The 27,936-nt window shown below is 28.4% G+C and overlaps 1 protein-coding gene across 1 annotated transcript in view; it reads right to left on the bottom strand.

The window, feature by feature from the left end:
* The window catches only part of LOC129968598 (RNA-binding protein fusilli-like), a 134,443-nt gene that overhangs the window by 71,956 nt on the left and 34,551 nt on the right, over positions 1-27,936 (bottom strand). The window contains exon 2 of the mRNA XM_056082658.1: positions 4,492-4,635. Coding sequence (XP_055938633.1) covers positions 4,492-4,635 — 144 coding nt within the window. The remainder of the gene's footprint in view (positions 1-4,491; positions 4,636-27,936) is intronic.

Here is a 27,936-nt window from a genome sequence, read left to right as displayed (position 1 = left end):
TTAATATTTTAAGAATTGTATTGATTGCTCATTATTGTGTAAATCTATAAAAAGCGTGGAATTTCCTTTAATGATTTAATTACTTTTTTTTTCCATATCCGTTTATTATTTTCTCTTTTATTTTCTTTTAATTATTTTATCCGAATATAAATGCATTTTAAAAACTTCTCTTACGTTTTATATAGAAATGAAATTAATTAGCATATGAAAATTTAATCAAAATATATTTCTGATGCAAAAAAAAAAAAAAATGAGTACAGAGTTTTGCATAGTTATACATAAAACTAATAAAAATTATTTTATTTTATAATTTTTTCTTCTTGCTAAAATATTCTAGAAGACTTTTGTGACAGCTGCTAGCACTAATTCGTTTGCTCAAAAGAAGGTAAGAATTCTAATGGTATTCAAGAATTTTAAATAGTATTTTTTGAAAATCACAAAAAATCTTTTTGTGTGTGTGTGAATTTGGGAAATAATCTGGTTAATGCCATTCAACTGAATGTGTAATCCAAACAGATAGGTTACTTAAGAAGCTTTACAAGCATATTTGCATTTCCTCCAATTATTTCAAGTAAAAGATTTTCATAACGTGAGAAATTTGAATATATATTAAAATAATTTAAACTAAATTTTAATACATATGCTATAATGAAAAAAAGATTATTTAGGATTTCGAAAGTTTAATTGACTTAAATTTTTTTTTTCCAAAAAATGTGTTACAGATGAGGAAGCAATAATTTACTATTAAAAGAAAAGAAAGTAACACAAGAAAGATGCTTTAAAAAAATGCCTCTGTTAAAAAATTGTCTGCTTAAAAAATTGTATCTCTTCTGTCATCATTATAAATCAAAGGATCCCTTTATCAGCAGGACATTTCAGAAATTTTAAATCCTGTCTATCTTTATTTGTAGAAAAATGATAACACTTTAATTTAAAAAAAGATAAGACAGACAAAAAGAATTTTGAAGAATTCTACTCATAATTCTTATCGCGTTGCCAATGTTTACATTATTTTTTGCAAACATTTCTATCAAAATTTAAATTTTTGCAGATTGATACATTATTTTAACTACTAGCCAAATAAAAAAACTATTGTTTTAGCTGTTGTGTAAAACCATTCTTTTTTTTAAAAAAAAAATGCTAGTGAAATTTAACGCATTATCTCAGTAAAGCTATTGGATGAACGAAGATTGTTTTGCAAAATTTATATAGAAAACAAGCACACTACGAATATTTACCATAAAAAATTCTGATGAAATTGTGATCGAATTAGTAAAAAATTTAGTTTAAAATATAATTATTTTAAGCAAATAAAATTATTCTAAAGTATACAAACAATTTGATTCTGATAAGTTACTAAAAAGGGTTAACTGAGAACTGAAATTATAATAAGAGTAACTTTTTCATAAACAGTATATACTTATAATTCGTAAATACGGTTAATTTATAATCCTTCATTTTTAAAATAAGAATGACATAAAACAAAATAATAGAACTGTAGCATGGTTAGTTCTAAAACCCATGAATATACAGAATCAACCGAAAATGTATTCTAAACTATCTATATTATTTATTTATATTTACAGGCAAACTTGTAGAGAAATACCTTTCCTTAACCCAGTAAAAAGAAAGAAGAAAAGAAGCAACACACAAGAGAAAATTTAAATCGAAAAGGCAAAAAATTATGAATATAAAATCAAAAGAGAAAAAAGTTTGTGAAAAATCAGAAAATACATGATAACAAAAAATTCCTCTATTTCTGGAAGTTTTCGAAATAGGTTAAATGTACCTAGGCCACTTTTATTGCTTCTAGATTGTTATCTATGAAATATTTTTTGTTTGCCGTTATCTGACTTTATTACTAGAGTAAGTCAAACAGGCATTCAGGCAATATTTCATTAAAGCATCGTGCCACAGTGTGGGTGTTCTTGAGATGCATCTCGTTGATAAATTCTTGATATGCTATTTTTTTCATTTTTTAGTTTTGGAAAAGGTAGAATTTTAATAAAATAGCTTTAAAATATAGATATACATGCAGGAGAACTTATCAAAGTAAATTATTTAAAATAAGCATTGAAAATATTATATTTAATTGTTATTCTGGAATTATATTTAATTGTGAATTATCATATAAAGTATTATTTTTGGATAATTGCGGAGTAATATTACAAATTAAAAAGGTAATTTTGTGGCAATATGAATGATCTAAGATAAATAGAATTTTCAGTAAACATTGAATATCAGTAGAAAGTAAATCGATAAAAAAATGATCAAGCAATCAAATATCATTTTTAAGTTTATTTTTTGTATTTTATAAACATTAGATTTGAGCCATTTAAGAAGACATTATAAGAAATAAAAAGAATAAATATTTAAAATATTTATAAAGTTATAATTGAACTAATTTTTCTTTTCGGAATCAGGTTACCTATATACAAAATATTCAAAATCAACAACCCTTTATATATCATTTTGTAAAAGATATGTAATGGGTTGTTGATTTATTGTCTTACAAAATTAAATCTAATTTTCGGTTATTTTCCCAAAATGTATTATTAAACACTTTTTTTTTTCATTTTCGTAAAAATATATAATAAAACATTTCCTTCATTATTTACTGAATTCCTTTACAAATAAACTCTGAATACTTTTGAAAATAATACACGATATGGCAATTTTTCTTTAAAACACTTTAAAATAAAGAAATTTCAAGAATTTTCGAGTTGACTTCTAGCGTGTTGAAATGTTGGTTTCAATCATACTATGCTTTTCTTTCTTTGAGGGACGCTGCTCATCTTCTTCCCCCTCCCCCCACACCGCTTTTCTTTCTTTGGTGTAACTAGTTGGAAAGGTAAAGAAAATAAAAGACCAAGAAAAATGAAACTAATGAAGTGACCTTGTTCCGCTAAGACGAAAAAAATCGAAAATCACGAATGAATTAAAGAGAACGTAGAAAAGAAATGAGACCATGAATTCACTTGAATTCTGCAATGTTTTCCAAACAGGTTAAATTATCTTATCTTTTGCGTAAAATTTGTATTATTAGCAGTTATTTTTTTTTTCAGCTGCCGATTTGTGGCAAGGAAACAAGTATCTGCGTAATTTAATATTTATTTTAGAATTTACAAGATTCATATCTTCGCTATTACATGAGAAAATAGCGCCCTTTTGTGGGTGTTTTCAGACAACTGTAATCATCAGATTCGTTCTGTGTCATTGTTTATTTTATAGAACAATATCATTTTGAAAGGAATTCTGCATTAGTGAGAACACGAAACTCAAGTTTAAAAAATATTTTTAAAATTTCGCAAGATAAAATGGAATTAAATTATTCGAAGATAATGCACTTCATAATGGGAAGAAAATTTAGGAAGTGAAAAGAATTTGTTGATTAAATAATGCCAAAAGCCCCCTGCCCCCTTTTTTTAACACAAAAATAGAATTTCTTTTCTTGCACAAAAAAGCGAGAATATAAAAAAGAACGTTTCTTTAACAAGTTTTGTCAAGAAACAAATTATGTCTTCAATACATACAATAATTCCACACTATTTCTTTTATTGATAAACATGGTTTAAAAAAACTTTGTTTAATACAAAACTTTTGTTACAATAGAAGAAATAGAAAGATATGGCAGAAGATATTTATTTTTTGTACTATCTTACATTAGAATAATAAATTATTGTTATCTACTATTAGTTTTATTAAAATTTAAGAGTAATTTATAAGTTATTGTCTTTATATCAACGTTTTCAGGTCCTGGTGGTAACGATGGCTAAGTTCAAGCATTCCAAAAAAATACAGTTTTTCCTCATCAAATTTGTTTATTTACTAATTTAACTATTCGTCTCCAATAAGTAATAAGGTAACATGATTCGGAACTAACTATAAAGAGGAAAAAAAGCTACTTCTAAAATCGAAGAAGAATCTGAGATGGATTCAAAAGCAAGGATGAAAACTTGATGATTGCGATAATGCAATAACATTCTCATTAATTTTTTTCTACAGATTTTTTTTCAATAAATTTTTCTTTACAAATAACATAGTTTCACAGTTCCTTGTGCTGAATGGTATGATCTCCGCTGTTCCTTAAGAAAAGCTTAAAAGCACGGAAATGTAATGGTGCCGAAAATCTGAAGTTGTTTCTTCAACGCAGAGTTACCGAAGCACAACAATATTTGATGAGTCACAGGCCGACATCTTGGTTCCCTAAAGCGAAATTCTTCATTCTGTAGGTCTAAGCAGATACGCCCATGCCTTTTCATATTTTCCGGATCATAAAAATAAACAAGAAATAAATTCTAACTAAACTCCAACATGCTGTCTGTTGTAGGAAACCGGCTTGGACTGTCCAACCACTTGTGGAGGAGGCACCACGCTTCGTTGAAAGAGAAAGCCGTGGTTGCAGTGAGAGCGGGCAAAGAAAAAGTGTACATCAAAAACAAAAAAATAAAAGGGGGAGAAAACGTCATATGAAAGATTTCATAAACTCACCTGTTCTATAACCTGTTCCAGGGGCTGACCTGTTTTGACCTGCTCTTCGCTGAGTCCCAACTCTGTCTTGCAGCCATCAGAGAGGGCATTTTCGTTGACATCGCAACCACGAGGTTTGACTATGTGAGTCTGTGCTGCCACCACCTGAAAAGAAGTATAAAAAATTAATTATGTACAATGAATTCGACAAACAATACACTGACATAAATGAAATCCAAGAACATATAGCAGTTTATCTCTTTTCTGGAATTATCAAATATTCGTTATTTATCTTATTCCCTAATATAATATAATTGAAAAGTCAAGGAAAAAATTATTTTAATTTTAAATTTAAAGTTTATTTATGCTTCCTATACGTTTTAATTAAAAGCTTAATTCAAGAATTTTTAATATAATTATAATTACCAAATTTAGCATAAGAATATTAGTATATCATCAATAAGAACCTATGATCCCTCACTACATGTTACCATTGTTTTAAGCATCTACAAAATTGTCAAAGGCTCTATAAATAATGTTTGTAAATTTAGAATGAAAGAGATTTTTTTAAAATTTAATATGAGTATGAATGAATTTTAATTGTAAAAATATACATAAATTTAAATAAGAATACAATAAGAATTTTTTTTTTTTTTTTTTTTACAAATTACATTTTTCTTGTTTAGAAATAAATTTTTTGAACTGATATATTTGAGACAAATAAAAGAAACCTTAATTTCATTGCACATTTGAAAAAAAAAGCGAACTCAGTTTTTTAATTTAAATTTGCATTCTGAATTAAGGCAGTTACTGATTGTATTATTTAAAATTATGCATCTTAAGTTTATCGTTTTCTTAAAGAAAAGTAACCAACAAAAAGCTTCTAAATTAAGCACGAAAATAAGTTTTTTGAAAGATATTTATTAAATTTTCATTTCCGGTTCCATCCTTCAAATAAAATATAATTTGCTTGGCCAATGAGTCATCTAACTGAAAATAATATGCGGATGTAAAAAGCAATTAAGCTTTTCGTTATGATAATGTGTTTGAATTTCCAGAAACAATTATATTATTCATTAAGCATTTTTAAAACTCTACTGCGGACGACTTTGACTTATGACAAAGTCATCACACTTAATTGAAATTTTATGCAAAATCATGTTATTTAAAATAATCAATATTTGATTGCAGTTACTTAGTTTTCGTTATAAGTTTTGATAATTGGACTTAAGTATGGGGTAGATAAGGAAAGGAAAGGAAATATTTGATAAAATGAATATCAGTTAATTCAAGAGAAGTCACAACTACATGTTTACCCTAACTGCACATAGCAAGTAACATCTAATTGTATTCTTGCACAGAACAGCAAAGCTACGCAGTTTCCCATTCACAGAACTCGCAATGGATTCTAAAATTAAATTGACAAAGCGTACGTCATGTATGTCATACAAGCACCAATTGATTTCATTAGCTCTGTAGAATAACTGTAAAATCAATTTGAATTTGAAACAGAAAATATTCAATGAATGGTTAAAGTAAATCTTAAACCTAAAATTTATTCTAGATCTGTTTATCTTAAGTAGCAAACTATAATTTTAGCTCTTCTTTTTAAATTCTATTTAAAGAAATGAAAACATGCACGTTTTCTTTTTACGCTTTTGACTTGCATTTAATTTGCATGTTATGCTATTTTTCTTGTTGATTATATATCACAATTCAACGCTCTTGAAATATTTCTTTAAAGTTAAATAGGACAAATGATTTTCTTTTAATTTAACTTCACTGTTTGACTTCTGTATTATTACAAAGAGTTTACTGCATAAAGTATGTATTGTAAAAGTTACTATATGCCTTTTTAATTCCCAAAAAATAAAGATATAGCCAGTAATATTTCATTTGCCATTTTTAAATTTTAAAATCTCTTGTAAATTCATTTCAATGGTGCATACATAATACCATTGGTATTATTTTTCTTACAGAATTGTAAATCGAAAAAGATTAACAATAATCACGTAAAAAAATATAAATGTATTGCATATATTATATATAAATCAATATAACAATGAATATATAACATAAATGAAAATATATAAAAAAATGGCATAAAAACTTAAAACATTCAATAATGCTTCAGAGTTGGTAATCGAAACATGAAGTCCTCAAATGGCACAAAAAGAAGAACATTAGCGAGATGACGAAATAAAATGATATTTCATTTAAAATGAAACAAAAGGAGGGAAATGTGCATTGTTAATGTGAAATTTAAAAATAAAATAAAATTATTATTTATATTTAAATTTATATTTATATTTAAAAAAAAACTGTGGATTTCACATCTACAGCTAAGGAGAAAAAGAATAAAATTGAAAGAACAAAATTACTTTTTCCAGAATAGTTTTAATTTGGAATAATAGAAGATTTTTTTCAACAATTTTTTTAGATTCCTAATCAAAGATGCACACAAAATATAAAACTAAATGCAATAATTTATTAAATATATATATATATATATATATATATATATATATATATATATATATATATGTAAACAAATTTGAATAGCAGCAGAAAGTATTTCATTTTTTTTTTCGTAATTATCAAGCATAATCATTTGTTTCAGTAAGTAAGAATAAGCAAAATAATTAATAAGTAAGTAAGAATAAGTAAAATAATAAGAATAAGTAAAGAAGAATAAAGTAAATAAGTAATAAGAATAGGTAAAGAAGAATAAAGTAAATAAATAATAAGTAAGTAAATAAGTAATAAGAATAGGTAAAGAAGAATAAAGTAAATAAATAATAAGTAAGTAAATAAGTAAGAATAAGTAAAGAAGAATAAATAAAGTAGATAAGTCATAAGTAAGTAAATAAGTAAGAATAAGTAAAGAATAATAAAAGTAAGTAAAGTAAGAATTTGTCATTATATATTTTTTACAGAATTTTTCACTTTATGGGATTGTATGATATAAATAAGATTTGCGTGGATGCCTAATGCAAAAAGGCATGAAAAAATAGAAATGACTGTCACACATTTCAAGGATTGGTACACCAAATTCCTTTTTAAATTTATTAAAAATGGTACTGATAATTTCAGTTTGGTTTTATAATACTTTGTATATAATAAACTTCTACTCCTAACTGAACTGAGTTTAAAGAAAAGCACACTTTTCTTATATATTCAGAAAATCTATCTTACAAACATCAGGCGATGTTCTATCTATTACAAGCATGAAACACAACCAAGCAATGTTTTCATATCCACTTCACATGTTAAAGTGAAAGACACAAAATCAGTCAAAGTATTCCCACCATAACAGAGGTCTCAGATTACCCCTGCGTGCGAAAGGTAATGTAAATGAACGAATGTACACATTCCACAACTCCCTCTCTTCCCCCATCCCAATTTTCATCTAAGACAACACTCTTTAACTTCATACTTGCTAACCTTGAAGATGGGGTACGTACAGGGGGCACCAGTAAATTGGGCAATGCACCTGAAGCAGCGACCTTCACTTTCGTCTTGCCTACCTGTTTGGAATGAGGTCAGCCCCCCTCCTTTCCCCTACCTTTTCTGGAAGGCCCTCTCAAGGGCCCCCTTTCACCAAAGTCCCCCGAGTGGAGATAAAAAAAAAAATCCATCAGGTGTGATGGTAAAATTTGATAAGGGGGTCCGGGTCGGCAGATAAGCGAGGGGTGACACTTAAGGCTGGATCAGACTTGAAAGCTCCCATAAATATTGAAAGATGTCACGGATCTACCCACTTTCCAAGTCATCTATATCTTTGTGTCCCTCAAGGATGTTCTTTCTTGGAAAGGCATTGCACAAGGTTGAGAAGAGCTGGCAACAGGTCGTGGGATCTAGGTTTCAGTTTCTGTTTTGGTAATTAATGGAAGATGTCGGATACGGGATCCTGTTACACCACTCGGTTATAATTTGGTGTCTAGTTGAAGGAAGATGGGCCCAAATGTTTCGATAAAAGTGACACTGATGAATTCGAAGACAAAATCTTCGGTGTAAAGCGTGCTTTCTTCATAATGAGCTCTATTATAAATTCATTACATTGAATCAATCCATTAGCAGTAGAATGATACGAATTGTTTTGAAATTCATGTTATGATTTAAATTGACATACATTTCAATTTTTGTTGAATAATTGTACTATTGAAAAATATTAGTGCTTATTTATTCAATCATTCACTTTCTTTTCTTCTTTTCAATGTATCAGTATTCACGAAAGAGCAAAATAAACCATGAAATCCATTTTGTGGTAAAAGAAAAGAGCACGACTTAAACTATAAATTTCTGCAAGAATGAGTTACGAATAAATGATGATAAGTTCATGCTTAGACTGAATTCATACAAATTCAATTCAGGCAATCAAAGTGATAACTGTTTTAAGAAACATTACGGAGAATATTAAATTTGTGATTCGGTTTATCTATAATAATTTCTAAGTAATCCTTTTTTAATACTATCTGTAACTTGATCATCGTTTTATTCTTTCTTTCCTTATAATTCAGGAAAGTCTACATTAGTTACAGCTACTTGTTTGCACACATAGGAAGTCATTCCCAACTTGCTTTCATTTTAGTAAATTTAAGATTTCAGACGGTTAAATTTGGAAAATTTGAAGAATATTTGGATTGGATTGCATTTATTTTTATAAGAATATAAATCCAAAATTTATGATTGAATAAACAAGTTATTTTTTCATGGACCTTGGAAAATCTTGTGATATTGATCACCAATAATAAGCTAAAATACGAGTGCATTTAACATCTTTGTTATTACAAAAAAAAAAAATTTCCATTTATGCACAAGTGTAAGATTTAAAACCTTTCATCGATTGGCATTGCTGTGACTTATTATTCTTTAATTACTTGTTTTTGAAATTATTATTCAAATATCAGGAAAAAGTGCGAAGCACCAAATGAATATTAATTTAGCTTCTTACTTTTCAAGGACGTTCTATGAAAACATTGCACAAGGTAAAGAAACCATATTTCTTGGTAATAGCTTACTTCGTTTCTTGTATTTTTTTTTAATGTTAGATTTCACGATCAGTAAAAAATATTTCACAACAAAGTCGGTAGCCGTTATGCAATAAGAAACCAATTCGAAAACACATTTTAAGCTATAGCTGTTAACGTAAAATATTTTCAGAAAGAAGATTCGAAAGCTATGCATCTCCAAAATCAACTATTGAATTATATATAATTTGTTGTGCAATGGATTCCAAGCAATTTAATTTTGCACTAAACAGATTTAAGAAAATTTTAATAGTGGTCCTAATGTTCAATAGGCCAACGGAAGTGGTCTCAGCGACACTTTCTCTCATCCTCTCTTGTAAAAGTTTATGATTAAATGTACGCCATTAGCAAATAATAGTTACGAAAGAACCTATTAATGTGCGATTTTCGGCTATAAATACACAAGGACAAGAAAACATAATGCATATTTTGGACGCCATCTTTCCAACCAGACTGAAACTAAAATTTGACACATAATTACAAATTTCTTCAAAAAATGCCAAAAACCAAATTTCATACAATGAAGTCATCGCATTTATATGCGGGTGGAAGAATAGACCGACAGACGGTCAACACCTTGAGATTGGTTTCAATTTTTATACATATCTTCATCTTAGATGCTAAATTTGTGTACCTGATTTTATTTACATAGCTTTCTTCGTCTTAAAACTATCATATCAGCTTCTATTTATTTGGACAGCCAGATGGACTTTCTCTGAATGGATTTCATTCAAAACTTGCTAGAAATTTAGTTTAAAGACCATATACCAAATGTCACTCCTCTAGCTCAAAGCGTTTTTACTTATAGTGTTCTTATAAAGACAGGACATGGAAACCTAATTCCAGAAATGTATTTTTTGAACTCAAATGGGAAGCATGGAGATTCGACAAAACTTAGAGTTCGGATTTTTTGACGATTATAATACATTCTCTTAGTATTTTTTTGTATCGTACTAGAAAACGTACCTTTTGAAACTGAAAACGTCAATCCTTTAAAAAATATCACCTTACAAATGTCGCCTTTTCCTTTTCCCAGAATCGAATTTGCAATTAAAATTTCCACAAGACTGTTGAAGTTATCCAATATAATGCTTCACATTTAGGTTAATGATAAGCACTAACCCTCACGACATGAAATTAATTTTCACTTTATAATTTACTCAAGCCTACAGACAATAGGATTAAAAATTTGACTTATGATCTATGATTAATACGTTTGATGTAATCATATTTGCACAGAAATGCAATTATGTAAAAAAGCATACTTGTTATACACAAAGAATGCACTTTAGATACTAATAAATCTTATTTAGATTTTTGTCCTTCTAATGATGAAATGAAATATTGCCAAACAATGATTTAAATAACTCTGACAAACCTACCGTTTTATTTTTACAAAAGTTATATTCATTAATAGCGATAATCCATGCGTATGAGTTCACATTACAATTGCTACAATTTTTTTTAATTGAAATTTAAGCTATACGCTGTGTAAAAACAAGCTACCTTTATTTATAAAATGTATTTGACGAACCTATTCGAAAAATAAATTCATAAATAAACTATTAAGATTGAAGAATATAACTTATATACAAGAAAGTGTATTTTAACGAAGTTTATTGGGAGGACAATGAAAACAAGGAAAAATCATAAGAAAGATTATCAAAGAAAAAATGCTCATGTTAGTACAAACATAGTAATATTTATACGCAATTTTTTATTGCCAATTTTTCCACTGTTGAAAAACAAAAAAAAAAAAAAACTGAAAATAATAAACAAAAGAATTCCCTTCCCGTGAAGGTACAAAATATTTTTACATTATATTTTTATTTTTACTTATATATTCATATAGTCTATCTCGAACTAGGAAGTTTTTTAAACTAAGAAAAATGATTACCTTATTAATAATATATACACACACAAAGAAGAAACACAAAATAATTTAGTTGACTAATAAAGAATTTTTTTACCAAAGCCTCGAATTATATAAAAACTCCAATTATTGCATCCGAATATAAAAATTAAATTTCTGTTTTATTCTTTGTTCTGTTCGATTTTTCTTTTAAATGAATGCAGTGACAAAAATATGACTCATGAAATATAGAAAGAAAAAAATTTCAAATTCGAGCAAATCCAATTATTCTAGACATTACTTATAGATTCATAAAGATAGTGATTCAATTTTAAGCAAAGAATAAGTAAATAACTAAGAATAATTCGTATTTATTTTTTTCCTTTAAAAAAATTCTTAAATGTGTATTATGACCAAGAATGACGTCATAAGCCTATCTTCTCAAACGTGTTCTACCAATAATAAAAGATCTCGGTAAATGCAAGCATTTTCACCTGACTCACTTTATAATAAAGATGGGCATGATGATGATAATCTGTCTCTTTCTCTTCAAAAGGAGTCCGTCAGTCCTTTTTTTTTAACCGTCGGACAAGAAACGTGTGACCTTTTTAGGAGCGCGAGCAAGGCAGAACCGCTTTCTGTTTTCCTTATTAATTTATTTATTTTCTTTCTTGAGGTCAACGATTTCTCCCGACCTTGGTCCTGTCGCTAAGCGCAGCGGTTGGCAAAAAATAAAGACTCTTCAAAAAATTAAGATCCATTACTCGCTCGACAGAGTCCAATTGCATCATTTCGAATGCAATTAAAACTTCATTTTTAGTCAGCCACCAGAGAAGGGAGGCTTTTAACACCTGCATACATTAAAAACCAGTTAGAAACAGAAGCAAATGTTTCTATTCCAACGTTTCTTTCTTTTTTTTTTACTGCTGTTTGCATATTATGTAAACAAGCTACAGTGAGAGGGTTTTTTGGAGCGAACGTCCATTGTTCAAATAGCGTCATCTAATATAAATAGTTCTGAACGATGCATCTGAATGTTAGTTGAAAGTTTAGTATCTAAAGGTAGAAAAGTAATTATTTGAAGAATAAGTCATAGTAAACGTTTTCTTTTCAGAAAAAATAAAAAATAAAAGTCGAAGAGTCAAATAATTTTTGTGTTTATCTCAAATATATCATTAATTATTTAGATTAACACTTCAGTTCTATTCATCTTTCATAAAATAATTAAATTTTCTGATTTCTTAGTCCAATTTGGCGCGATTGAGTGTTGAAAAAGAATTATTATTAAATAACAAAAATAAAATGGTAATTTTAAAAATAAATAGAATAATAAAAATAAATAGATTAGAAATGTATTTTGTGAGTATAAATTTATTATATTCACAGTTTTCAAGATTATTATTATTTTTTTTTTAATGGCTACGAGTTCGGTTATTCCAAAACTTGTTTCAACAATCAAACGATAAAAAATATTATTTTTTCTCACTTATTAAATTACTGAAAATAAATTTTCTCGATATAAAAAGAAACTAACTACTTTGTTAGCGGAAAGTTAGAAGTTTGAAAAATTTTCATGGCAATTATTTTCTTAAATAAAATCATAATTTTTTAATAAAAGAAATCACAGACAATGTTATATTTATTTAACAACTTTATATTATGTTCATCATTTGAAATTAAAATATAAAGGTTTAATTAACTGTAACTGTCTTCCAATTATTCATTGCCCTAATCAGTACTTCTAATATCATTGATCACTTATAAATTATTTAAAATACAGTTAAAGCACTCTTCCAGAGAATAATTATCGCACAAAAATTTATTTTAGCCTAATCTTTATTTGCGAATTTTGAAAATTTATGCAGAATTATCATTTTTTTTCCTTAAAATATGTTTTTATTAGTAAATGTGATAACACGTAATATTAGCTAATAATTAAAATTTTACATGAGTGTTGAAAAAAGGTTTGTAATTATCTAGAATGTATATATTTCTAAATGCATAAATTACAAATTAAAAAAGAACAGTTTATTGATAACTATTAAAAAAATCGAAAAGCTATAAAATAGCTATTAAATCTAAAATAGCTATTAATCTAAAAATTTAAATTTAATCAAATCTAAAATAGCTATTAATCGAATAGCTATTAAAAAATCGAATTATACTAAATAAAAAAAAAACATTTTACTAATTTTTTATGATTGGATTTAATATCTGAACAAAGAACATTTGCGTATAATTGATCATCGTAACGTTATTAATGTATTCGGTTTATCACTTACTCAATCGTTTGCCGTTTATGTTTATCATCTCTAGTGTTTATTTTATCAATATTGTTTACTGATAAGACTATGTATTAGATGTAGTTTTTGTGCTCTTATCATATGCAAACAAAAAGGTGTTTTATTTGAAAAGTTCGATGTTATGCTACTTACTATACAGCACAAATTAACAAGAGCGCTAACTTCAGAGTGAAAAAATATATTTCTACATATCATCAATATTCCAATTTATTTTTTAATCATAAGTATAAACTTGCAAAAAGTTAAAAATGAATAAAAGAATAAATATTTTTCAGAACAGCAGAAGAAAATAATTATTTTCGTTTAAATAAATAAAAAATACCGGCAGTTATTATTTTGCAATCATTTTATTACATTCAACAAAAACACAGATGTTTAAGCCTTTAATATACGTTAATAATTGTTTGAAATAATAAAGTTTATCTTTAGTGAAATTAGGTATGTAATATTTAATATTAGGAAATAATTACAATGTTTTCCAACTTAAACGAAAGATGCAACATATCTTTGAAAAAATGTTGTTCTATTTAAATACTCAGTGGTAAGTATTTTTATAATACAGGTCTATGGAATATTCATTTTTTTCATAAATATATAATAAAACTACTCTGATTTGGAGAGGAAAAAAAGCTTTGACATGATGGAATCTGACGAATGAAAACGTTCATTTTTTTTTCCTTAGAAATATTACTGCAAAGTATCAACAAAGTGTTGAAATGATATCCAGACGATAATATCCAGATATCCAATTAATATCCTGGTCAAATCAGGTTGAATCAGTTTTTCTTTTCTGTTTTAAATACGGTATGTCAAATAGTTCTATATCGAGATATTCCGATTACAGGAAAGATATAGAACTGACAAAAAATAAATAAAAATGGTAAAAATTTTTTTAAACCGGTCAGATAGACTTTTTATTATTATTATTATCATCATCAAGATTGCAGCAGAAAGCCAGCAGCCTTAATAAAAATAAGCATATAAAGAAAAGAGCTGAAACTTGCAAATCTACATCTGCTTTTTTGTTTATTTTCAATTTTGGTTACGCTTCATCACAACACGCGCCTCTTTTTATCTTGAAGGAGCTCGCTGAAGCAATAACAACGAAGGGGTTGTTGGACTTCGCGGTACTTGCCCCAAGCGAAGAAATTTGCAAGGGAGGAGGAAAAACTTCCAAACGATCTGGTTTGAGTACTAAAGAACTGCTCTGATGTGAAGAGAAAATTTGCGAAGCGTCCGCTTCGCTGTTTCGGATGGCGGGGCACACAGCATAAAAAAAAAAAAAAATAAGAACTAAAATAAAATTAAAAAAAGGCTTTATTCTGTTGCAGAACAACAGTGATAGAAAAAAGCAGACGATAAATTTTATGGCTCGAGTTCGAATTCGTTCTTCAAGAATTTGAAAACTTTTCAAAGCTGATTCTTAGAAATTTATTGCTTTATAAAATAGGATAAATAAATAAACAAATCTTTTGTTATATATTTCACAAGAATAATTTTACAAAATTTTATTTCATCTGAGTCAGCTGTTCTGAATCATTCATTTGAAATTCAAAATTCAATCTAATTTTAAACATAATCAATAAGCAAAATATAAACATTCATTAAAATTTTTTTTCATAGATATCGATTCATTTTTCTGTAAGATTTAGGCAATTACATGAAAAAAGAGGTTAAATATATGACATAACATGCACATTACCATTTCGTTTATGGTATCATTACAAAATCTGGAATAAATCTTTTAAAAAAAGAATATTGAATTTCTTAAATCGAAAAGGTTGCCTTTCAAATCGATATAAAGTCATTTAAGTATTCAAGTTGAAGAACATTTTTAAGTAAATATTCTTTTAACTAAAACTTTACAGATATTTCTATTAAACAGGAACATGAACTCGAGCTATTCATCATATTTCAGATATTAACATCTAATTTATGATAATACCACTTCTAATCATTTTATATTGAATTGCTTTATCTTACAAAAAAAAAGGAAATTAAATTTGGATACATGTAGGAATTTGAATCTTTTTAATAAACATTTTGAAGACTTTGATGTTTTCAATATGTCTTTATATTTTTAGAATTGATTGCCTTCAACTTTTAAATTCATAAATGATTGGCGTATTCGTTTACTTGAGGATTGTATTTTTCTGTGGAGTGAATATATGTTTAGGTTCATGTATTGCAATCCATTGTTCTATATTTTGTGCGTATTTCAATGCATTTAGATCTTCCTTAAGTATGCATCCTTAAGTAGATAAATAAGTTAGGTTGAAACAAATTTTAAGAAAGTAACTGATGGCATTCATTTTCTTCACTATCGGTATATTTGCCATCCTTTATCTTTCTTACCTATCGGCAGCGATTTCGCAGATTTGAATAAAGCCAGTGTGGTGACATTTTTACGCCTCCATCTGCATATTTGCAATCTGAAGATAGTAAAGTAAAAATATTTTATCTTTCCGGTGCCTTACCCCATAGACTGATACGGGATTATCGAGTCACTCCGTTATTAGAAAAACCTGATGTACTTAATATGGATTTTAGGATTCCAGTTTATCCATTATTTTACTTTCATCTTTTGTTCTGGTTCTGAAATATTGTTGCAGGAATATTGTTACCCGAATAAACATCCTTTAAGCTTAAAAGTTTAAGAAACGTTTTTTTTTTAAATTTGTTTATTAAAAATAGTTAGTAAATTGTGATTACAGGAAAATAACTCACTTCACAAAAGAGGAAAAATGAACCATGGTGATTCGGTTTAGAAAATTCGCTTTCATTACTTTCAAACTTAATTTAAATGTTATAAAAATAAGGACAGAGCCAACCTAAAGCGGAATGACAGTCATTTCTAAAACTGAGACAGTTTAGACAGCTTAGATAATCAATAATCATTTTCCTTTTTCGTCTGGTATGCATGATTACTTCAATAAAGCAGAAAACGTAGATAGCATAAATTATTTCTAACTTACGATAGCATCGATATCAGAGGCTTTCTATCGATATTATCATAGAAACCAAATTCCCTTTTAAATGAGAGCAACGGACAGTTTTGTTGTTATTAAAGTATAATTCATAAAGTATAATTCATTTAATATGGATGAGCTATGATTTTTTATCAGATAAATTGGAAGATTTTATTATACTTAAGACTGGTTCATAACATCTATATTCTGCGGTGTGTGAATTTTTCTTGAAAATGATTATAAGCAGTTTATGTTGAGCATCTTGAATAATATTCGATAAAATAATGTTATTCCATTTACAACGAATACATAGTTCGTTCGTGTTTTTCCTGAAGAAGCAGTTGCTATTTTCGAACTTGAAAGTGTGCATATGTGCTTCCCAAGTATGCTTCCCACCAAATTTATCAATCTTTGTATGAAATTATGTAGGTTGGCATAAGTTCTGACATATTTTTTTAGAAAGATATGTCAGAACTTATGCCAACCTACATAATCTGTCTTTAAAGGGCCATTTTTTTCTAGTCATATTATTTTAAAATATTTTTAGGCTTGAAATTAGAATAGGAAAAGGTATTTATTTAGCTTATTAGATAAATTTCATTTGATTAATTAATTAATAATTAAGTGACAAACCAAGACACATCATTTTGTGTGAGATAAAGAACTGAAGCATCTAAGTTTCTGTCTTTCTAAAAAAATATGTCAGAACTTATGCCAACCTACATAATTTCATACAAAGATTGATAAATTTGGTGGGAAGCATACTTCCCACGGCCTTAGAAAGGGTTAAGTCTCTGTTACCTTTATGTGTGTTACTTAACATCAAATATGAAATATGAAAATGAATGATAAAAAAATTTTTTTAGTTAAATTTTCTTTAATTTATTGAGTGAGAATTACCATCTAGAAAATTTTTGGTTTAAATATTTAGCTAACAATAACATTAAGACCTGATTCAATGCAGAAACATTTTTCTTCACAACTGCCTTCTTTAAACTATTTGGCTCAGCATAGTCAGCAACCATGGCTCTTGTGCCAATAAAATCCAAAATTTTTAAAGAAACGTAACAATAAATGTTCAGTGAAAATCGGTCTTAAAGGGCACTGCATTTCCTTCTAAACAAATATAACAGCTATCTACTCGAACACTATGTTTTCTAGTTACGAAAATTAGATCTGAGTTTGTCTAGCTTTGTTTGTTCTGTTGATTGCAAGCACTGGAGAGCAAATCTTCAAATTTTCATTTATAATCAAAGTGCAGATCTTCAAGCCCTATCCTCAACACGTCTGTTTAAGAAAAAGGGCCAATTCTACATTTCTTTTTATTTGAAGGCTAATGCTCGGCCATTGTTATTGCTAACCAATTAATAAAGTACCAATTGGAAATTTTCACAATCATATATAATCTGAGGCCTTTTCGATTGATTATGATTCCACTAAGATTTTTTAAAAAAATGTATAGAAATAGTACAAAATGTAAACAGTTTTTAAAAAGTATAGTTTAAACATAAATAACTTTTCTTTTCAGCAGATTTTTCGTATCAACAAGGAATATCAGATGAAAAGATTTTCGCTTTCTTTCTGATATTCAAAAGCACACAAGGGGGAAATACTGTAGTCATCAGAAAATTCAATCTCCAAATTTTGCTGAATCGCCATGTTTTGAAAAGCTATTTTTGACACCATGTCCATTTATGAAAGCGATCACGAGAACGCGGATTTTTACAATGTTGGTATAAATTATACCAAAATTGTAAAAATGTATAGAATTTTGAAAAAATTCTGTTAATGCCACGTCTTTCTATCTATTTTTTTCTGGTAAATATCAGCAAAATAATCCAGAAAAGAGCAAGATATGTGAAATATAAAGTATGGTTTTATCATCCAAAATGTAAATCTGTATCAAATTTTGAACCACATCCATCCAAAGATTGATAGTCTTTCCATCTTTACTTGCTCATGTGAATTTGATAACACAAAAATACAACAATCTAGAATATATATGATCTTTGCACCAAAATTTTATATTTGTGCCATTTTAGGATCCAACAGATAAAGCAAGAAAACTTTAAAGTGTGTACTTGGAATACCTACTGGTAGTTTTTATTTCGCTCACATTACCTAAGCGAGGATTAATAGTTCCTGGGACATAATCTTTTCACGCACAGTCGTCATGAGTGATTCCTTAAAAGTAAATGATGATATTCTTCCGATTCCTAGTCATATTTGATTTTAAAATATGAAATAAACATAAAAATGTATTATCGCCATGGAAAGACTGATGTCTGGATTATCCATACACCTCCACCTCACCCTTGCTTCAAGCGTTCTACGCAGCTTCGTTGACTGATGTTTTGTGACAGCTTAACTTTTTTTTTTTTTTGTTTAATTGCAGCCGGTCACCCCATTACCACAGAACTAATCCATATAAACAGGGATTATTGTGACTGGATGTAATGCTCATTAACTATCCAAATTTTTACACAAGAAAACAATGGCAACAAAAGTTCAAAGGATCTTCAAACTGTTAATGGAAGGCTAAGAAAGTAAGGCTAGAATTTTAAAACGGCTAAGGCTAGAAATTTTTTCCTTCATTGTGACAGCTTAACTAGAGGCAGTTTTTGGTGATCTTTGACATTGTACAATATAAGGCACCTTTTTTAATAAATTGGTTACATTTATTAAAAACTATCCGTCATTCCATTCTTTGAGTGCACTGGAATGTTCCACAGTTCCAAACACGAATGTCCGAAGAAATGAAATACGAATTGCTAGTTTTCATTTTAAATTACATGATTATTTTCAGGTTCATATTTTGACATACTTTTGACGTAACATCAGCTTAAGTGTTTTAATTAACTTCTTTTTATACGAATAGCTTTGTGAAAATACATTTGATTTAATTCATTTATTATGACTCTTGACTGTTCAGAATTAACATTTGTACACACGATAATTTAAGTATACATGCTTGATGCTAATAAATGATATAACAACCAAGTAAATATAATGAAACAGATAGATACCTGAATAATTATACTTGACAAAGTGTTATATAATTTTAATCTTTCGCAATTCTCAAAATTTGTATATTTTAATAAATTTAGCATCAAGGTTAATGACATATTTGAACATTCTGCCTGCAACCCAATAATCCTAGGAGTTGTCGAAAACCCGCCAGTATTTCTAAATCTATTGCACTTGTCTTCGTGTTGAACTTGAAAGGAAGAGCGCTACCATACAGTCCGTGAAGCGCAACAGGTTGGAAAAAACTAAAAATGCCTTACCGGAAGGATTAATTACTTAAAACAATCGTACTGTCCTTCTCCGATTATTACTCGGGAGTCAAACTAATCCCGAGAGAAACAGTCAACATTCTTTCCTGTTGATCCGAGCAGCTACTGTGGAGAGTGGAAATCCTTTAATTTCGCCCTTTCTTTCATCCAGAATGGAACAATGAACTACATAGTACGCGCGTGCCTGATTGTGAAGGCCAATGGCATGTCTAGCAGTGATTTTCCTTCCTCGAATAGCTGGAATTATCCGTCATTCCATTCTTTGAGTGCACTGGAATGTTCCACAGTTCCAAACACGAATGTCCGAAGAAATGAAATATGAATTGCTAGTTTTCATTTTAAATTACATGATTATCTTCAGTTTTAGAGAATATCGTATGAAATTAGCGAAGGATAATTCATTCTTTGCTGTTTTTGAGTGGCTTCTCTTCTCTTAGGAGGATACATATGCTTTCCTAACAATATATATTTTGTCTCTTAACAATCAACATCAAATACTATTTCAGCTTTCAAAATGCCATAAGAAGAAGCTAAAATTTTTTCAACTAGCAGCTAGAATGCCTGACTGTTTTCCCTTTCAGGCATATATCTGATTTGTACCAGATGGGAAAAAAGTCAGAGCTATAATAATTGTGAAAAACTCAGGTTTTTTTTGGCTATGTCTTTTGTTTCCTAATGAAAAATTTAGAAAATTAAGATTTATGTTGTTATTTTAAGACCTTAATTACTTTTAATTCGTAATTTAATTACACGGCACCTTTTGTTTCTTTCAAGTATGTGTTGTAGGTCAAGAACCCGTTGATTACTTTAAGTCTTGTGTATTCTATACGATATGATATTTTGTATCGAATTGCAGCATTTATCGAATTACTTCTGTTTATAAATTTAAGAAGCGATAATTTGTTGCCCGTAAAACTCAAGGACGCGATAATTATGGAATTAAGCTACGATTTATTTCACTTGATGTAGTCGTTTATTTATTATAGATACCTGAGAGATTTTTGATAGCACATCAATACACATGATACATAATTTTGAACAATATATTTCATTATTTCAATAAAATTTAAATCGTTTTCATTACTTCCTCGACTATTTAATCGCGTGATTTAGTTCCATTGTTGGAAGCTGAGGAAAAATCTATTTATCATCAGCGCAGTTTACAATAAGAAATAAGAAAATGAAACTCCAGAAGCCCGAAAGACAACATACTATTTTAAAAACAGATTACCTAGACATTTAAGTCTTTAATGGCACAATGATATCATGAAGTTTGACTCATTAAGAAGTTTCAATTTCAAAATAAACGAACAGGTGTCCGACTTTTAAAATAATATGGCTTTAATATCTATTATAGTCTAATTCTAAAAAAATTCTTTATTGAAAGATTTATAAATATCAATCTTTGCATGAGAGATTTAAATGAAACTAAACACGACCAATATTTTCAAAGGAACAAAGGTCGCCAAATCTCTTAGGCAAGCTGGCAATCACGTATGGGATAATAAAGTAATCTTGTGCTTCCAAGTATCTGTAGGATAATTAGTGTTTTTTCTTAAATTATTTCGGTGAAGAGATAAAATTATGATAAATTGTGATCAGCCTTTTCGTAGAGGAAAAAAAAAAATTTCTCATATGGACCTATATTTTCACAAGATTAATTAAATTATTAATTGCATAGTTCAATTTTGAACAAAAAACTATTGTTTTTTTCCCACATATTTTAATAGCTTGACCAGCACATTTTCAAAAGCTGCTGTCAGTTATTACAGTTAACACATAAAGACCTCTAAAAAAGTCTATTTTAAAATGATGATAATAAATTTGATGATGATGATAAAATTATGTTAATGATAATGATAAAATGTTGCATTAATGATAATAATAAGTTTGAATTGAAAGTCATGATTGAATGTGATAAAATTTTTGCAATTATTCCTCTATTTCAAGAAAAATAAGTGATTTATTACTAAGTGACTATCAAATCACACGTTTCTCGTATTAGTAACCAAATATCTCTATCACGTTTATCTTGAAGTTTCATCGAATATTTTAAAATGCGACAATATAAATATAAAAAAAATATCGATCAGACTAAAATAAATGAGGATGATGATTATAATGTAATATATCATTACATGAAATCCTTAATCTGTCGGAATGGATCAAGTTGATATTGAGAGTTGGAAAATTATGCATTCACGAAAAAGCATTTAGCCTATTTCAGACAGCTAAGCGGTACTAAACTGTGTTATGAATGACTTCCTGGTATTTGAAAGCAATTCGAATGGATCCCATACTTTTTCCAATTCAACTACTCATCAATTATATTATTCTGTGAAGATGTATAATTTATTGCTTACTTCCTTTTGCCACTCAATAATAACGAAAATCTCAAAATAAATAAACGAGGGAAAATGGCGATCGAGTGAAATTGACCTGCTCATCGAAAATAGAACGATGCCTTTAATTTTAAGCCTTGGTACAATGATGCTTGTGTTACTTGAAACAGTAAGTACATAGTAATATCGTTTGAATATTTTCTTTGATAAACACAGCTATGATAGCCAATTATAATTCAAGTTGGAAGTGCATAGAAAAGAAAGATACGAGGAGAGTGTCATTATCCACTTAAATAGTTTTATGCTTGTATATAAGGTATTTAAGAGAAATTGACACGATTAGAACTTACTTTAGCTCTCTCTTACACTAAATATACAAAGAGTACAGAGAAAATACTGCAGTCTTCAAATATTTGACCTCGAGATTTTGTCAAGTCACTTCTGTTTTTAAGATCTTCACGATTACATTCTCTTAAAAGAAATTATTTTTGGATTTATGTCTGTTTATCTATGAATATGTTAAATCAAAAACAGAACGAGCTACAGAAATGAGATCTGTTACGGAGGCTTTACAGCAAGACTGCGAATCTGAAACAAATTTTAGTTGAATTGTGCCAAAATGAAACTAATCTGTCTTTTCCTCCATCAGCATGCGGTCATATCTCAAAAACATAAAGAGATACGTGGAAGAAATTCGGTATGTATTTAAATCAAATTTTATAGATTTGTATCAAATTATGAACCGAATTCACCTCTTTCAATTTATGAGGAAGTGAATTCGATAATTAAAAAACGAAATGATTAAATAAATGTTGTTAATAATAATGATACTATGTGGTCCTGATACCAAAATTATATATATATCAAACTATGAACCAAATTCACCTTTTTCTATTCATAAAAATGTGAATTCTACAATTAAAAAATAAGTTAGATAGCTGAATCTTGCTATGTAACCCTGATACCAAAATTGTCTTTCTATACTATATATTTAGTTCTAATTGTTCAAAGGGAAATAGTCAAAAAATACACATTATCTTTGCGATATTACAGAACTAAATACAAAGCATTGCTTACCATGTAAGTGCATTCCTTTTGGTTAATTAAATACAAATAATATATATTCCTTGCAATAAATTTGAAATATTATTTAATTTCACGTAGGTATTCCTATAATCATCAGAAAAGTAGAAGCAGCATTATATTTTTAAGTATACATGCAATATAAAATAATATAGTAAGTATTATATTCATTATATTTTTGACTAGCAATACTGTCCGTCTCTCTCAAGCCTATTTGAATTTTCACTGGTTATAAGATCGATAGATTCAATGATGCGATTTTTTAAGAATATATTAGTTTAAGGTGTTAGATAAGTTATTAGGAAAACAAGTTAAAATTACTTTTGAAATCTTTACAAAAAATTCTTGTACTATGAATATTATGATGTCATTTCACGCGGTGCGTTAAGAAAAATTAAATTGATATCCCCCTCTCTAGTACAACTTACAATTACCCGCATATATCACCGCAGAAAATTGGTTTCAAATATCAAAATAAAATATAATTTAGAATGCATTTCTGTTTATAGAAGGTACATGATAATATTTTTCACAATATGCACAGTAATTACTCGAACACTGATTGAAATTTCGTGGATTGTATGTAATTTTTAAGGCCTATCTGAATTTAAATACTGTTGAAAAAAAATAAATCTGACTTTTATTTCCGCTTTAAGATTTCTGAAATCAAAGATTCTGTACAAAGTGTCCATTCATTTGCTGAGTTAAAAACAGAAACGCGATTTTTTTTGTTTCAAACTTTATTGATCTCTTCGGGAGGTCTTAACGCAGCATAATAAGAAGGCAAACACTCGGCTACCTGTTTATAAATTCACAATTTTCGCACAGTTGGGTTTCTTTACTGACGTTTCCCGCTTAGCGTGTTTGCAGAAGGGTTCGGTCTTGTATTTAAACGAACTCAGGCGTCGCAGAAAGTGAGAAAAGAAATCAATGCAATGTCAATAACACAGAATCCTTCACTGAAGCAGAACTAATTATGCAGGACGAAGAGGAAAAAAAAAAAACTTTGTAAAACTGTTATTAAATAACCAATTATTACGGCAATTTGGTAGTGTATGATTATGCGAGGCGATATTTTTTTTTTGATTTTTCTAAAAACATTGTTACGGAAAGAATGCAAACCTTCTAGAAGGGGGAAAGATTATATATAGATAAAATTGAAAAATTGCGTTAAAATCATTTAATCGAAAATAAGGATAAAACAATAAACTACATCTTTTTAGGATAAAATAATTATTATTGATTCAATCTTAATACAGAAATATTCAACCTTGATTAAAATGTCACTTTTCTATTTTTGTAGTATAAATCAAATAATACTGTGTAACTGTATCCTTATTCAAAAATAAGAATATTTTAATTTTCTGCAATGCTTTTCTTTAAAAAAATGAAAAAATTCTTTCGTAGAATCTTATATTTTCGAATCTTATCTATTTCAGAATGATTGAATTACAGTTCGTTATGGATCCAATGTATGTGCACATGAAAGAAATGAAATGCGCCATGCTAATTTAAATTCAGGGTCTAATGTACATATTGAGCATGAGAAAAAGAACATGCTGTTCTAGAACAGCATAAAACAACTTGTATTTAGATGGAAAAACAATTGCGTTGTTACGTTTGTCACGTGACTGTGTTGCCCATGCGAAATGAGTACCTTGTAATTTCCTAGATCATTAAATAGAATAATTAGTTTCGTCTATATTCTACATTTATGTATTTCTTTGAAAGACTTTATATTGTAAATTAAATTATCGAAATATAAAAGAATATCTGTAGAAAATAAAGGTTATTTGAAATATAACAAAACAAATCCGTTTCATGTTTAAACATGAAATATGATTTTATATGTACTCATTTTTTCCCTCCTAAGTGTTACGAATTTTTAAAAAAAAGCATGGTAACTATTTATTAAGTAGAATTTTATTTATTAATTCTAAATGAATTTTAAACCATATAATTATTTTGATTGATATTCCGGAATTGGTGGTGTTTTAATATTGTATTTGCATGTTTGCTTTTGTTATTTTGTTATAACAAAAAACTTACTCTGTGCATGACATTTGCATGTAAAATGCAAGAACTATTTTTCTTTTTGACAAGGCACATTCTTAGAGAAAAACGATTTGTAAGTTTTATACATTTAATATCTTTTATCCCTTAGTGGAGAAAAGATAAATAGAGTTACTAAATCTAAAAAAAAAGTTCGCTTTTATCAGCAATGATAACAAAATGTTTGAAATATTGAAAAAAAAAATTATCTTCTAGAAAACATTTGAACAAATTCCCGTCATTTAATCATTTAAATCAGAAAAATGCAACCAAATTTTTTAAAATTCCGTTTGTTGTGTAGATTTTTTTAAAATATAAACATTTTTTCAATCTAAGGAAAAGTGTTATTTTGGATTTTTAAAACGTGTTTTTAGCTCTTGGATAAATAACCGGAACATTATTCATAAACAGATAAAATTCTAATATATATATATTGGTTTTTTTATGATACAGTGATTTTATGTATGGTTAATGAACTGACGACTATGGACTTTGCGTAGTTTAATATATTATTGAAACGAAAACCATCGATGCCCGTTTAAAAGGATGGATTGGAATTCTCTAACAAAGTCTTTCTGATTGTAATACAAAAATATTGCTTGCTTAATCAGCTTCGCTAACTGTCCCTGCTGATGGATTGCCAATTCGTAAAATAGTCAGTTTGTCATTTGTCGCTGCTTCTGCTGTAACACTAAGAAGCATGTGACATTTTCACTCAGATCCATCCGAAAACCTCCTTATTGCCTGCTAAAAATTCATGAAAGGAGGCGACTGCATTTCTAAATAGCAAATTGCAGCTCTGTCACTTCCTTCCTTGTTCTCGAGCCATCCAGCTGAACAATCAGGAAAGGAAGTTTTCCGGCTGCGGTTCCTGCATTGCTCGTGACGGTTTCCGATCCATTCCGGCCCATTTGCTAAAGGTTGCGCAATTCTTCGGTCGTTGTTTAAAACTCTGGGAGCTGGGGATTATGGTATAAGGAGTTAAGTTCTTTCGTAAATTGAGTCAAAGACCTCCAAAATTACTTTTAATCCTAGAATACACAGTAAACTCAGTTTATTTACAAACTCGTGTAGTCTGATATAATTGATAATCCCTTAAACTTAACGCCATTTCAATTTCAAGATTTTTTCTTTTATTTCAATATAAACAGACATAATGGATTGGTGAAACGGGATACAATCGATACATTGCCAACAATTTTACGAAATTCTTTGGCGTTTACTTTTGTATAAATAGATATCCTTGGTGAAACGGGGCACAAATGATGCATCGATAATAATTTACAGATATTCTTTGGTATTTACTTTAGTATAAAAAGGTATAACGCCTTGGTGAAATGTTGCACAAACGATGCAAAAATGATAATTTTATGAATTTTTTGGGGGGGGGGGATTTTATTTCATTGTAAACAAAGATAATGGATTGAAAAGTGAGGCACAAAGAATGTTTCGATGCTTTAAATATTATTTTTGGGATGCTACAAAGGCAAAACATATTTTGCTTATGGTATTTAAGTTAACATATAATATAAAAGGAAGGTGAACTTTCTAATTCTTTGGGTGCCATTTAACTTCACTAAGCAAAAGAAAAGTATATTATCAGTAAAACTAATTGATGTTTTACTTATCTAGAAATTTAAATTTTATGCAAGTCATTCTTACTGTAGTTTTTCAAATTCAGTATGAAATTGCTGATTAACTTTAGCCCTAACCAACAACTTTAGACAAAAACTAAGATGAGGAAGAAATAATTTAATTAATAAGCGAAATGTTTTATACAAATGATTTGTATCTTACTAATCACTTGTGCGATGATTATGAGAAATACAGAAAATTTTCTTTACGAAGTACAAATTCTTAAATTTTGTTTAAAATTTTGGATTGGTTATCATAGTTTTTGAATAAAAACAGGGAAAAAAACAATGGTGAGAAAATTCAAGTAGACAATCACATTTTTATAAGCGAGTATCTTATATATGTAATAAACAGTGAACATTTTTTGAGCAATTAAATGATTTTTTCGATAACGCATACAATTATGCCAATAATAGGAAATCAATTTTGTTCTTTTTGTTTGCCCAAAAGAGCCATTTCAACTGTCAGCATAAAAAGTTTTTAAGGTGAAAAAAAATTAATAAATAAATAAAATAATTAGAAGCGGCGAGGGAAAAAGAATTGGCCAATCATCCATGGTACTTATCAAATACTGATCTATTGTTTGACTGTGAAGCCTGCAAAGAATCTTTCCTGTCATCGTTATATATGATGTGGCATTTTGATGAGGAAACAGAAAAATAAATCATTATCAGCAGCTTAATTGATTACCATTAAATAACAGATCGGAAAATGAATTGTATAAAGTATTTTAATACAATACAAATGTATAAAAATGCAAGCTGCAATATATTTTTTTATTGTGGTCTCATTAAGGTTAAAAAAATTACAAGGTTCGCCCACAAATAACTTATTTTTTCGAAATGGGGCATTTATCCAACAAATCGAATCAACCAACTGTGATTTTTTTTGTTAGCAAAATTTA

Source organism: Argiope bruennichi, chromosome 5 (genome assembly GCF_947563725.1).
Source record: "Argiope bruennichi chromosome 5, qqArgBrue1.1, whole genome shotgun sequence".
NCBI lineage: Eukaryota > Metazoa > Arthropoda > Arachnida > Araneae > Araneidae > Argiope > Argiope bruennichi.
The sequence above is the reverse complement of the archived record's forward strand: the minus strand, read 5'-3'. Positions and strand labels throughout refer to the sequence as shown.